The sequence below is a fragment of the Thermobia domestica genome, chromosome 14, assembly GCF_964235325.1.
Source record: "Thermobia domestica chromosome 14, izTheDome1.hap1.1, whole genome shotgun sequence".
NCBI lineage: Eukaryota > Metazoa > Arthropoda > Insecta > Zygentoma > Lepismatidae > Thermobia > Thermobia domestica.
The window spans coordinates 7,877,574-7,891,461 of record NC_137467.1 but is presented as its reverse complement, the minus strand read 5'-3'; the positions used below and the strand labels follow the sequence as shown (position 1 = coordinate 7,891,461).

At 36.5% G+C, this 13,888-nt stretch overlaps 1 protein-coding gene across 1 annotated transcript in view; it reads left to right on the top strand.

The window, feature by feature from the left end:
* Positions 1-13,585, top strand: part of Hpf1 (Histone PARylation factor 1) — a 45,167-nt gene extending 31,582 nt beyond the window's left edge. Inside the window, exons 6-7 of the mRNA XM_081737677.1 lie at positions 5,844-6,097; positions 10,520-13,585. Of these exons, the coding sequence (XP_081593803.1) occupies positions 5,844-6,097; positions 10,520-10,579 (314 nt within the window). The 3' untranslated portion in view covers positions 10,580-13,585. The remainder of the gene's footprint in view (positions 1-5,843; positions 6,098-10,519) is intronic.
* The last annotated feature ends 303 nt before the right edge of the window (positions 13,586-13,888 follow it).

The window sequence follows — 13,888 nt, the reverse complement described above, 5'->3', positions numbered from 1 at the left end:
GCCTTATTGGTACTTTTTTAATCGAATAATGAAGATTCTGCCCTATCCCCTAAAAATAGGTGATATAATTTAAAAGGTTAAGCATTAAGGAAAAAGTACAGCAGCGTTTATCAAAATGTCACTTTTTTCAAAAAAGTTACTGATATTTGGCAGGGCCTATTTTTAAAAACCCAGAACTAGCCTGCAGCATGAAATACATAAATTTCGTCTAAAGTTATAAAATGAACAAAAAAAAAGAGGGGATAGGGCCCCTCTAAATACTCCCTATTATCTGGGAACAAACAAACAGACACGTACAAAAAAAGAATTTTTGTCTTAAATATCGATGGTGATTTCCCCGTTGGAATAGTTAACGATTTTAAAACCCAAACCCAATGTTACGAAAAGAAGAAAGCAGGATTGTTCCGTCACCTGTTCAAAACGGGATTTTCCCTAATCATCCTCTGCATGACACTTGTTTTCATACTATGCTGTACATTTGAGTCTCAATTGTATTATGATTATTAACTTCCATAATCGAAATAACAGAACAGAAACGGGATTTTACTTATTTCCACTTTAAATTAATTTATTTCGGAATTCGATTTAAATCAACGATTTTTATTTTAAAAATCAAGTGATTTAAATCTTGATTTAAATCAGACTGATTTAAATCAATCCACCCTGCTAATAATTAGGTGATCTTTTAGGCTGCGGCTCAGAGATTCTAACGCATTTTCTTTGACGCACTGCTCAATATCACTTTCACTATTTTCAGCATCGGTGCTGCTAATCATCACCTCTCCGTTATTATAGGAGTCGCACCCGCATCACAAGGTGTTGCTGGATTCTTACGACAGGAATCACAAATTTTAAATCCACTTTTTAACGATGAACACTTCGAAATCATCCCACGGAAACATATTTCTTAAATTTCTTTTGACATTTCCATGTTCTCCTATATTAAATGCATTGCAGCAAACTGTCTTCTTAAATCTTGACGATGACATTCTGATCTAATAATTCGTTAAATAAGACTGACCATTGGAAAACTGACTTAAGAGACACCACAGTCAAGCTTCTGTTTTCAAAAATGAAATGAAATGAAATCTTTCAATCTTCACACTTCTCAATCTTCCAAACCTTTCTGTAGCAGATGATTGCGCAATTTATCATGCTGTTGTGCAATGCTACAGTGTTGCAAACTACTTTATACATTCAAACTCTATCTGGTACAGACAAATTGTTATTAAATATATATATATATATATATATATTGAAAGTTCCCATTACCGTCCCAACTTATATTTCCGTTATGTTATAGAGTAAACTTGTGTGTAAATTATATGCGAGTTTTAGAAAAGTCGAAGATATGCATCCCCAAAAGTTCAAGGTCAAAAGGTCACACTGGGTGACCTTAAGTAGATATTCTTCCAAAACTAAGCATGCGATATATCGTTGGAAAGCTTATTTTATGCTCGTTCAAACAAAACAAGAATCAGCTGTCTACGCCAGTTAGATCAAGAACAGTGTTGTCTGAAAGTTTCGTGTATGTACCAAAGTAAGCGATTTTTTTTCGTATTTTTGAGCCCCCATAATTCAGAAACTTCGCCACACAGGAAGCTGTAACTTTACACAATTCCATATCTCGACAATCCCTAGGAAATACTAAAATTTGGTAAAAATCTAAAATGGTCGGGTCAGAAATCCCTGTTTAATTTGTTGATTTCACATGGAATGACCCTCTGAAAAGAATGGTATACAAAACATGACTCTAGGATAAATAGGGATGTCTCAAGTAATTTTTATATTATATCTGGGTCGTTTGGGTTCATCTGGGGCATTGTGGGGATGTTCTTAGCTCGTTGGTAAATATTTTTACCCGCCCGTACTATTAAAGATAGAAGCATCAAATTTTATACAAACATTTCGTACACCCTTACTATTTTTCAGTTGATTTTTAGATTTGTGCGTTAGCCTATGAGGGTCGAGGGGGCTCAAAATTAAAAATTCCCGATTTCTTTCAAAATTTCCCGCCTGAGGAACATGATGGAGACATGTGGATGATACCGTTTGAAAGGCTGTTCTATTCTGAAAAGAATGAGATACGAACCATAATCCTAGGATAAATAGGGATGATGATGTACCTTAGGATAAATAGGGATTATGATGTAGCTGCTTCACTGAAAGTCTATAATTTACCTTAAAAAATCCAAAATTTAAAAGGGTTAAAGGAAAATAGCCCCAAGTATTCCATAAACGTATACTATGTTAATTCAACATTTATGGATATTGTAATCACTTGCTTTCATAGAACTTAATTTTTTGTGAACTGTGTTTACAAATAAAATCAATATCATTATTTGTATATGTAAAATTACGTAGTTTAGTTGTAACGGTTATTTCCTTATGTTTCCTTTAAGTTATTCCTAAACTGTTTCAGTATTTGACTTCGAGTTTCAAATATTCTGTTTGTATATATGTATTCTGAAATAAAACCTAAAGGTAAAATTAATTGTGAAGCAATATTTCACTTCCTCGATGAAAGAGTGGTTGGCACTCTCAAGAAAAAGTGTTTAAGTGCAAAAAATTCTTTTTATAAAAACCGGAAACCGGTTTCTAGAAAAACTGAAACCCGAAAAACCGACATTTTTGTTTTCTCCAAAACCGGTTCGGTTTTTCACCGAAACCGGTTTTCTTCAAAACCGGTTCGAACCTTTGGAAAACACATACAGCTATTTCTGTGGAAACGGATTCGGTTTCTGGAGAACAACAAAACACTATTCTGATCAAAAATAGAACAAATTTTGGAAAACACCGGAACCAGTTTTGAAGAAAACAAAAACCGGATCCGGTGAAAAACCGAACTGGTTTTGGAGAAAACTGATAACCGGTTTCGGTGAAAACCGACCCGTTTGTTTGGAGAAAACCGAAACAGTTTTTTTTTAAATTTTCAAAAACCGGTTTCGGTTTATCTAAAAACCGAAAAACCGGGTTTTGTGCCCACCACTAATATATATATATATATATTTTACCACAATGATTTACATTGCATTAATTCTTCTAGGATAATCCTACGCAATGAAAATTCTTTTAAGGATCACTTTTTCACTCTTTATAAGTTATTGAATTCACACTTACAGAGGAGAGGATTTGGTCTGTAAAAATAAGTTTAAATCGGATGTTCTCTCCTTTCATTAATATAAATTTAACCAAGAAAGTTCCGTGGAGCTGTTTGTTCCATTGACCCTCACACCGCGAGTTGAATGCGAAAGGAGATAAGGCGAAGGTCAGTTGGTGGTGTGGGTATATCAAACATACTACCTAGTTGTGCCAGTTCAGTTACACCGTGAACTTGCGTAAGGACAGAGTGAACATGGGACCTCCACAGAGCGTTTTAAGGGCGTGTGTGCTGTATAAGTTTAAACTGCGGTCAAACGCTGCTGCAACGGGGCGGAAGATACGTCACGCCTATGGTGAGGGTGTCGTGAGTACGCGGACAGTGCAGGGTGGTTTAACAAGTTTGAGGACGGTGATGAAACACAGACGCACCACTTACTGGAAGACAAACACATGTATAAAATTAAGATCTTCAGGCAACAATTGAGGCGAACAATGGCTAGACTTACGAGAAACTGGGACTACAATTCATTGTGAGTGGAGAAACTATTCGGAAGTTCCTGCATCAGCTTTGGGAGCACTACAAGTTGGGTCAATGGGTACCACATGATTTGACTCCGAGCAGAAGGCAACGCGAACAGACATCTGTGTTTCTTTGCTGTCTCGTCTGAGGAAGCATTTCTCGACAGGGTGTTGACATGTGATGAAAAGTGGGTCCTGTACGAAGCGCTACGGCGCCCCCGTCATTGGTTTATCATCCCATGCACCGGTTCCAAAACAGCCGAAACCAGCACTGCACCAGAAGAAACTCCTATGTGTTTGGTGGGCTGCTTGCAGCATCTTGCATCGGGAACTGCTACCAGCTGGTCAGAGCATCAGTGCAAATTTGTACTGCAGCAGTTGAGCCATGTTCAAGAAAACCTCAAAACTCTGGAGCCAGCATTTCTGAATCGCAAAGGGGTCCTCCTGTTACAGGACAACGCTAAGCCCCACGTGGCTAGGATGTCGCGGAATACCATTCTACGCCTTGGGTGGGAAAGACTATTGCATCCGCCAAACTCTCCGGACATTGCACGGTCTGCTTCATTCCTTGGACAATCACCTTAGAGGATGTAAGTTCAAATCCATAGTAGAGGTACAAAATACACTTGATAACTTCTTCGCTTCATGGCTCACGAAGTTGAATTCATAGCCTTTCAGAACTTTGGCAGAAGGTCGTCGATGCTGATGGGGACTATTTTTGATCTTCCATGTACGTCTTAGGTGACATATCAATGTTTGAAGGTTGTGGGTGAAAAAGCGACAGAACTTTCTTAGTTACCTATATATATATATGAAATCTCAACCGTCAAAATGTGTTCTCAGTATATGGATACTGGATTGTCCAAGCACAGCAGCTAGGCTGTTGTACAAGTCAAGTGGTCTGAGTGGAGAGCACCGACTACAAGATTGAGAGGGCGTTTGGGGTCTCTGGGAAGCGGACTGGGTCTCGTAGTGGTTGACGCATCGGCACGGTATGCTTGAGATCCTGGGTTCAAGTCCCGGTCCCGTCAATCACTTTTTCATTCTCTGTATGTTATCCTTTTAAGGAGTTCGGTGTAATTAGGTTATGAGTTAATAAAAGAATAAAATTAGGGTGCCTTACGTATTATTCTTATTTTTTGTCATGCTGTGGATTCGACACCTTTTAATACCTCTGGTGTCATCATCAAATTAGATGTCTCCTAGAAGCAAATCAACTTGCCCACCCAAATTCCAGGATTGAATTCTTCTACCATATATTGAATTGAAGTCGTGGGGTCGTAGTAAAGTGTGTCGTCTGTCAGAAAAGGTTTGGGAATCACTGACGTAGAAAAAAGGAGTAATTGCTTTGCAAGCACTTACATCATTCTATAATAGTTTTTGCTTCAAAATACATTCCTTTTTCTGTATTGTTGTGTACTTTTCAGTGGAACTTACGATGTATTAAAAGCAAAAAATGATGTATTAAAACAACACAAAATGACCACCACTCTAGGGTGTTACTTGTGTGTTAATTTAACACCAAGAACATCGCCTTCCGAGCATATCAGAAATAACAAGTAATTGTCAGTGAGAATTTGAATTGGATGTAATTTTTGCTATAAGCAAAACGTTAAGCAGTATATTTGGCATTTATGCCAAGTAACGAGTAACATAATATGTTGTGCTGTAAGTAGTGACGAAAATAGTATTATAAGCCTATGAATTGCCTGACTACAGTTACATGAGTAGCAGTTCTGCCACCTGTTGTTCTTATCTGTTTTTCTTATGTGCTAGGGTATAAGAACAACAGATGGCAGAACTGCTACTCATGTAACTGTTGTATGATACTTCATAGGCTTATAATACTATTTTCGTCACTGATTACAGCAAAACATATTACGTTATTCGTTACTTGGTATAAATCTCAAATACAACACGTAGAGCTTTGCTCATTGCAAGCAATAAAATCCAATTTAAATTCTTACTGACAATTATATGATACTTCTGATATGCTCGGAAGGCGATGTCTTTGGTGGTAAAATTAACACACAAGTAACACTATAAAGTGGTAGTCATTTTGTGTTGTTTTTTATTTTATTTTATTTATTTATTTATTTATTTTTTGCTGTGTAGACAGGTTTCACTGGATTAGTGAAATGAGAATTGTTCAGAAACGTTTCCTGCATTTCTTTAATACCATATACAGTATGTAAGTCGAATGTTCCTTTTGTATTTGCCAGGGACGCTGAAACAAATAATGAAGAGGATTGCGGATGCTGATACTGAAGAAGAGAGACGAAAGAATTTTGAGAGGCTGGAATATGTGATTACAAATGTCCATCTCGCCACTGATGAGTGTGATTTTGGAACAGGTTTGGAATTAGGGCTGGATTTGTTTTTGTTCGGAGGTGAAGTATTTCATTCTATAGCCCTTCACCTTCTTACAACCGCCTACGAGTGCTTGCACAGAAACGAGTTCGCCACCATATTAAAGGTAAGGTTTTGAAAACGTAAAGCTTTTATCTTCCATGCATTAGAAGAGTCGCTCAAATTGTAAGTTTATTTATATATGGTATTTATCTATTTAATGGAAACACGTCAGATGTCGGTTAACAACGATCAGGCGGCGATCGCACTGCCAGATTGCTGGTAATGGTGTGTTAGGGGAAACTCCGTACTACATGAGGAACAGTAGAATGCCAAGTGTGGAGTGAACTTATTCAGACGGTGGTGGTGTAAAATGGCCGACCTCTCTGATTTTCAAAGAGGATAAATTGTTGGCGCTCGGTTACGTGCTGTGTGCATGAGTAAAGTGGCAAGTGTATTTGATATGTCGCGAGGGATTGGGTGCGAAAAAGTGATGGCTTGCAAAATTCAAGGCAAGACCACATCAATGAAGAGAAACAGTCGTGGAAGAAAAGTTTCAGTGAGTCTCCCAGCCGAGTTTTAAAGGAGATTGTTACTCAGAACCGTTGTGGGACTGAGGTGCAAATGACGGAGGCGAAAGATTCATTCAATAAATAAGCGAAAAGTTGTATAAAAGATACAAAAGTTTGACAAAGTTTGTGCTTTGTTATGTTTTGGTGATGTCCTAGAACACAAAACTTAAACAAAATTTGTGCTTTCTTTGTATTTTTTTTTTTTTTTTTTTTTTTGTGTCCTAGAACTGTTATCAGATGGGCTTGGCACGCCCGCCTCGCGAACAGGATACTGGGAATCAGTGAAACAAGATGGCGGCACCCTTGCAGGTTTACAACAATGTGGAACAGCGGAGTGTCATTAGATTTCTGTTAGCTGAAGGCTTGAAACCAATCGGTTTTTAGCTGAAGGCTTGAAACCAATCGATTTTTAGCTGAAGGCTTGAAACCAATCGATTTTTAGCTGAAGGCTTGAAACCATCGATTTTTAGCTGAAGGCTTGAAACCAATCGATTTTTAGCTGAAGGCTTGAAACCAATCGATTTTTAGCTGAAGGCTTGAAACCAATCGATTTTTAGCTGAAGGCTTGAAACCAATCGATTTTTAGCTGAAGGCTTGAAACCAATCAGTTTTTAGCTGAAGGCTTGAAACCAATCGAAATTCACCGCCGGATGACAGTGCAGTGATACGCCTACGTGTTCTTTGCGTATTATAATGTATAATCCCGTGTACTATTTTCAGTCACTGAAATTTGACTTATCATCATAATCAGCCATTTTAGTAGCCCTAAACTGAGCTTGGCATCAAGCTGCCATTTCGAGGCACTCGAAGATCTGGACATGCATTGACATCAAACATTTTTAGTGGTCACATACTTCAATAGAGGTCATTTTTAGTTGCTGAAGTGCTGCTTGACATCAGGTTCGGTCAATTTCAGCAATCACATATCAAACATCTGAAAGGTATAGGGATGTACTGATATATCGGTATCGGTGATATCAGCTACTTTTGGGAGTATCAGTATCGACAAGTGGACATCCATATTTACCGATACATTTTCCGAACTATTTTCAGTTTATTTAATATTAACAGTATCACTTACATTTCATCGGTTTCTTCTAGACTTAAAGTTGATCTGAATTATCATTTGTACAATCGATTTCTTTATGCATGTGTACGCCTTTGATTTGCACTACCCGTACTCAACTGATATTTTTAGTCCCTCGATGCAAAAATACTGGTGAAGAAAAGCTAAAGGTCCTCAGTCAGGATCATGGGCGCCCGAAGAAAATTTTCTACGGGGGACCATTCCATGGTTGCTATACTACTTCCGGTATTTAAAATATGTGGTTTGCTGTATTACGTATACATTTTCGTGAGCCAGGGTGTTCCACCCTGCCCTCACCGTTCGGGCGCCCATATCAGGATAGCAGACCCGTAATTTGAATCCCAAACGAGACAGAGGTTTCAATTCAGAAGAAAATGCTATGGAAGCAACCCACAAGATGCTCACTTTGTCATTATTTTCTCCTACTTAACTGGTTAAAAACAATTAATTCTAAAATTAATAAATAATTGTATCGTTTTCGACTTCGCTTAAATAACCCTCTTATTTTTTTATGGTGCACACAGCAACATCTGGTTCAACACGCATAATTTTGTAAACAATTAAAATATGTTTCGGTAGTATCCGTTTGCATTATATGTATGTAAGAGAGACTAATGAAATGAAATGAAATCTTTGAATTTTACGTCCCACGGTTATGCCGGTTAGGCTAATGGAGACGGTGATGATGAGTAATGAATGAAATGGTGGAATGAAGAAAGTGGGAGGAAACGGGAGAAGCCCGAGAAAACCCACGCACACGGTGTTTGTCCACCACAAAGTTCACTTGGCGGGGGATGGGATCGAACCCGGGACCCCAAGCACCAGAGGTGAACGCTCTACCACTGAGCCACCGCGGCCCCCAAGAGAGACTAATAAATCAGGGTGTCTACTGATATTGGAAATACTGAAAATACTTGAATTATACTGGAATTTAATTTTTATACTGGAAATACTGGAAATATACTGGAATTTTTATCCACATACTGGAAAAATCTGAAACTGGTAATTTGACAACAATACTTTTTGTAATTGTTTTAATAGTCTTAGAAACAATTGTGATTGTAAATTTTTCCACAGCACGAGTTGCATACCTTTTGTAATTAGACATTTAAAGAAATGGGTGGAGTGGAGGGCTGTGAGGGGAGTTGGGAAACCCTTTAAAAATGCTAAAAATCATTTGTATTTTAAAAAAATCAAGGTTAACTAAATTTATTAAAAATAAAATATTCTTTTGATGGTAAAACAATTACAAATTTGAAATCATCGAAAGTGTGATTAGTCCTAAAGAACTTTTAAAAAATCATTGTATTAGGTACTGGAATGTTGCTGATAGTTATACTAAATATACTGGAAATTTCCTGGAATTTTGAAAATGAAACTCAGTAGACACCCTGTAAATGCAATGTAACTATCAAAGTACATTATCAATCTAAATATCAATCACTGACTCTTAGAATTAAGTTTACATTATATAAGTATTTGCTGCTTTTTAGTTCATTTTATGTGAGCTGGATTAAATCTAGAGGGTGGAACCTAATATAAAATGAAATTCTGCTTTTTTTCTTTGTATGTCAAATGTTGGCCTTATCTAGTATACCATATTACAATATTGATCATTTCATTATTCTGAAAATTCCTGATAATATATAAGAAATGTGTCCAAAAGTATCGGTATCTACAGTATCAGGTATCTGTGTAAAAGTGGTATCGGTACATCCCTAGAAAGGTAATTCTCAGTCACTGAAACTACCATCAAGCTCGTTCTTTTTCAGACGCTCGAGACCTCTGAATACCCATCACTATCAGTAGCCACATGTCAAACATCATGATATGTGATTTTGTGTATATAATTCAATATTTATTAATTGTTATATACTTATAGTAACCAACGGAAGTGGTTATTTAACCATTCACCTTCAATAGTCATACATTTGTAATGGTTATTAATGATGATGCATCCCATGAGTTGAAAATAAAAATATTGTTTATTCCCGGCTAAGAGGAAGCGACAGGCTGTTTTTCAAATCGATCGAGAATGTCTCAAGGAAAGATACTGTTTTCACCTCTATCTCCTACTAATAGAGAGTGGTATAAAATTTACTTCTGCTTTCGGTTTCAGTACTACATTTGCATACTTTTGTAAATGTACTGTTGTTTCTCATTGTGAAACGAAAGTCACCTTTTTGGACCAAAAGATCCATGATTGATTTCATTCAACCAAAATATTTTCTTGTAGGCCTTACATCTGGAGAACTACATACAGTGTAGCCAAACCAGAACTATCACTTAACTCAGTATGATGTGCTTATTCCGTAAAACATACGAAAAATCGATTTAAGGGCCATTCAAAAATTTTGTGGCCCCTGATTTAAAAACTAACAATTGGCCAAGATCGCAATATTTTGATGCTTTTTTTTTGATCATTCCTAAAAATTTTGTAGGATCAAAAGATACAGCATAATTCAGTCAAAAATTTTCTTGTAGGCTTTACATTTGAAGAACTACATATAGTGTAACCAAACTCAAACTATCACTTAACTAAGTGTGATGTACTTATTCCATAGAAAATACGAAAACTCCATTTAGAGGCCATTCAAAAAATTTTGTTACCCCTGATCCACAAACTAATTCTTGGCCAAGGTCGCAATCTGTTGATGCTTTTTTTTTTTTTTTTTTTTTTTTTTTGTAAATCATTCCTAAAATTCTTGTTTCTGTATTTGCCTGCGACGAGTGCATGAGTCCCAATAGCTTCACTTCTCAAATTATGGGCCACTGGTCTTTTAGGTCATTGGTTCTCTGTACGACTTTAGCTGAAATAAGTATTGTAGCGCATTTACACTGTGGTAACTTCAGTTTTGGTTAATAAAATATATTTCTTTTGTGCTTACAGGCCCATCTGGAAGATAGGCGAGAAGACACTCAACTCAGTATTCTGGATACGAAAAAATAGGATTTTGTGTTTGGTATTCACGACGCTTATTTTTTTTTTATTGTAAAAAAGAAAAAAGAAAGTTAAGAAAAACTGGAGCGGGACAAAGTGTGCGATTTATTTAAGAGAAGTTTATATATCATAAATATATAAATACTAAGATACATATTTATTTCACGATTCAGAATTCATTTTACGGTGTACAGTATCTTCACAAAACATTTTTTTGTCTTGTCTTTTTTTTTTTTTATTTATTTATTTTTTTTTAATGCGCGGGTGTAAGTGATTTTAATCAAAAAATCATGTTCTGCATTTTCATACCTCTTAAGAACATGCGGAGAAAATAACTGCCAATAAAAGTATAAAAAAAGATCTTTTATAAATATTTAAAAGTTGTTAGACAGATAAAATATAGATCCTAGCAGAGAGAAATAAAGATGTTGGCCTATAATAATTTGTAAACGTACTCTTTTTATTTACTGCGTCTAAGCTCACTCCCACTTTTTTTTTAAATGTTATTAAATAATGAGGAAAATTATGTTATTAAATAACTTGAAGATAAATGATGATTACCAAAAATGTAGAAAAATATTACGAAGGGTGATCTGAAAGTAAGGTTACATAACCTACGGTGAAATGTGTATATATTATTTCATACAACCAATACAGCCAACACACAGTACATACATTAGGTACATACATTGAAGATTCCCTTCTGGTAAAAATCCTATTCTTGCGTGTTCAGCCACGTTGTCACGAAATGTTTCACCTCCTCGTCTGAAGCAAAGCGACGGCCTCTTAGTTGCTCGTTCAAGTGCGGGAACAGGTAAGAGTCGCTTGGAGTGAGGTCCGGGTTATAGGTAGGGTGGGCACCGTGCTGGGTCGGCCACCGCTCTTCATCGATGATGTTTTCTCTACCAGCCGCAACCTTTCGACACTGTTCTGCGACATGCTGACGAGAGATTACAATCCCTCCGTAAACCTCTACCAGCTGCTGTTGAATTTTAGCCGCGGTTACATGTTTCGCCCACAGAAATCGAATAACTGCGTGGACTTCTTCGTAAGACCAGTTTCCCAAACGAGTCACCATTTGTTTATATACAACTAGTGCCGTACGTGGCGGGTGATTTCACAGTTGCCAACTCCATGTATTAAAATTACCGCACATTCCTCATTCCTGTATAACAGACGAACCTAAGAAATATCGGCCTTGCAATCTTCGTTTCTGATCCTCCCTCGTATCTACAAAACGTCATTACATTAATAACCGTTTCCAAATTTTTTTTATAGGCCAGAAATTTTGGTGCACAGTTTGTGACGTTATAATGGTTGGCACCCAAAATTATGCATCATACAAAAAGACGAAAACATTTGTTAGTTTATAGAAAAGCGGTTTGTAGACCCTATCTGGCTTAATTTCTACAATTTTCATCTTCATTGCTTTTAACCCTACGTAACACCGCACACCAAGGGAGGGTTAAAAAAATAATGTCTATCACATAAATCTTTATTTTCTACCCCAAAAAATGTAATCTTCTCTATTTTATACTAACTGTAAACTAAAACAACTGAAGGCACAAAAAAGAAAACAATATTACATTTTCTGGGACATAAAATAATGATTTTTGTGGTCGACAATTTTAAACTCTCCCTAGATGTGCGGTGTTACGTGTAACCCATGATTCTACTTTTAATATCATCACTCTGAAACAACCAGCAGGTCTTTTCCGTTTAAGTATACTACGCTTTTTGTCAACTAGACCCGTAGCGACGTCTAGTGTCAGAACCTTCAACTTTAACTGCAAATAACTTCATCCTTATGGTAACCCGTTACATCAAGGAAGGATACATTATTGTCCACCTGGAAAACTTTTTTTTTTTTTTTAATTTCGGTTTATTTTGTAAAAATTAAAAGTGTTGAATGACAGAAAATAAAATTTATATGGTTTTTGACAAAATCTGAGGTATGACATGATACTAAAAAATATTCATAATTTTTTTTTATCCTAATACAAGTGTGGACAATATTCAACCCACATAGTGTACGTAGGGTTAAGGTATTCACACAAAGAGCCTTAGCAGTACTGTTTCGGTGTTCCCTGACAGCTTCCTCAGAAGATCCGGTCAAGGGGAAATTGTGAAGTGAGATGGGTTGTTCGCAGGTTGCCCGGATCTGCTAAGGAAGATGTTACGGAATACTGAAACAATACAATATACAAAGTCTGTCCGGAAAGTAATTTCACAAGTCTGCAGGTAACAAAACAAAAACATTTATTTACATTATAATAAGAATAATAATACCTGTACAGTAAATTACTACCTATCTTTGGCAACGGAATTTCCAACCTCCAAAGACATCCTGGAAGGTTTGTTCAAGAAGTGTGTTTAAAACCATTTCACAAGCTGCTTTCACGTCGTCAGTTGTTCTGTAAGGTTGTTCTTTCAGAGATTTCAAACGGTGAAACAAAAAGAAATCTCGGGGAGCCAAGTCGGGACTGTAGGCTGGCTGAAGCAGTTGCCACGTTAGATTTGGCCAGGTAGCTGCATCGCGACTTGTATAATAGAAGAAACAGAGGTGCACGATATCGCCCGTTCTTCACCTTCCAGCGCTCGGAGACAACTGAGCAGTTGCTTCACAATAAGATTACTTACCAGATTAGATGCATTAAATGAAAGAGTACGTTTACAGAATTATTATAAACACGCGTCACTTCATATGTTGAAATAATTATTACATTGACATGTAATCAAGGAATTTTGGATACTGTTATTTCAAGGTATTTCTGAAGAACTTAAGTGTTGATTATGAAGAATATTCGAGAGAACTTTTTCCTTGTTTTTAAATACGTACCCCAGTGTGAGTGTAATATTGTTGTACCTGTTGTTTGTATGATTGAAAATTATATAACTTTTAGAACATTGCTGAGTTCAGGGAGAATGACAGGAAAAGCGTTTTTGATGTTCATTTTGTTACGTACATAGCTATTTTCATCAAACTAAAGAAATAAAGCACTGTATTTTCTAAAATTTTTGAGTAATTTAATAAGGGTGTTTCAGAACACATTATCGAATTGTTTTTACGTAGTGTTATTCTGAACTTAGTAAAGGGTGTTCCTTAAAGAACACAGTTTTTGAGTACATAAAAACATACGAATTTATTGACTAAATTAAGTAATTTACATATTACATATTTACATATTTTTGCAGTGTATGCTACCTGTGATGATGTATGACGTATACTCAAATGTTCTCTTTCTGCTGCTAGCAAACTTGGGGAAAATAGATTGGTAGTTCCCCGTTGCTTTCCACCCCGCAGTATCCCAGCCGTTA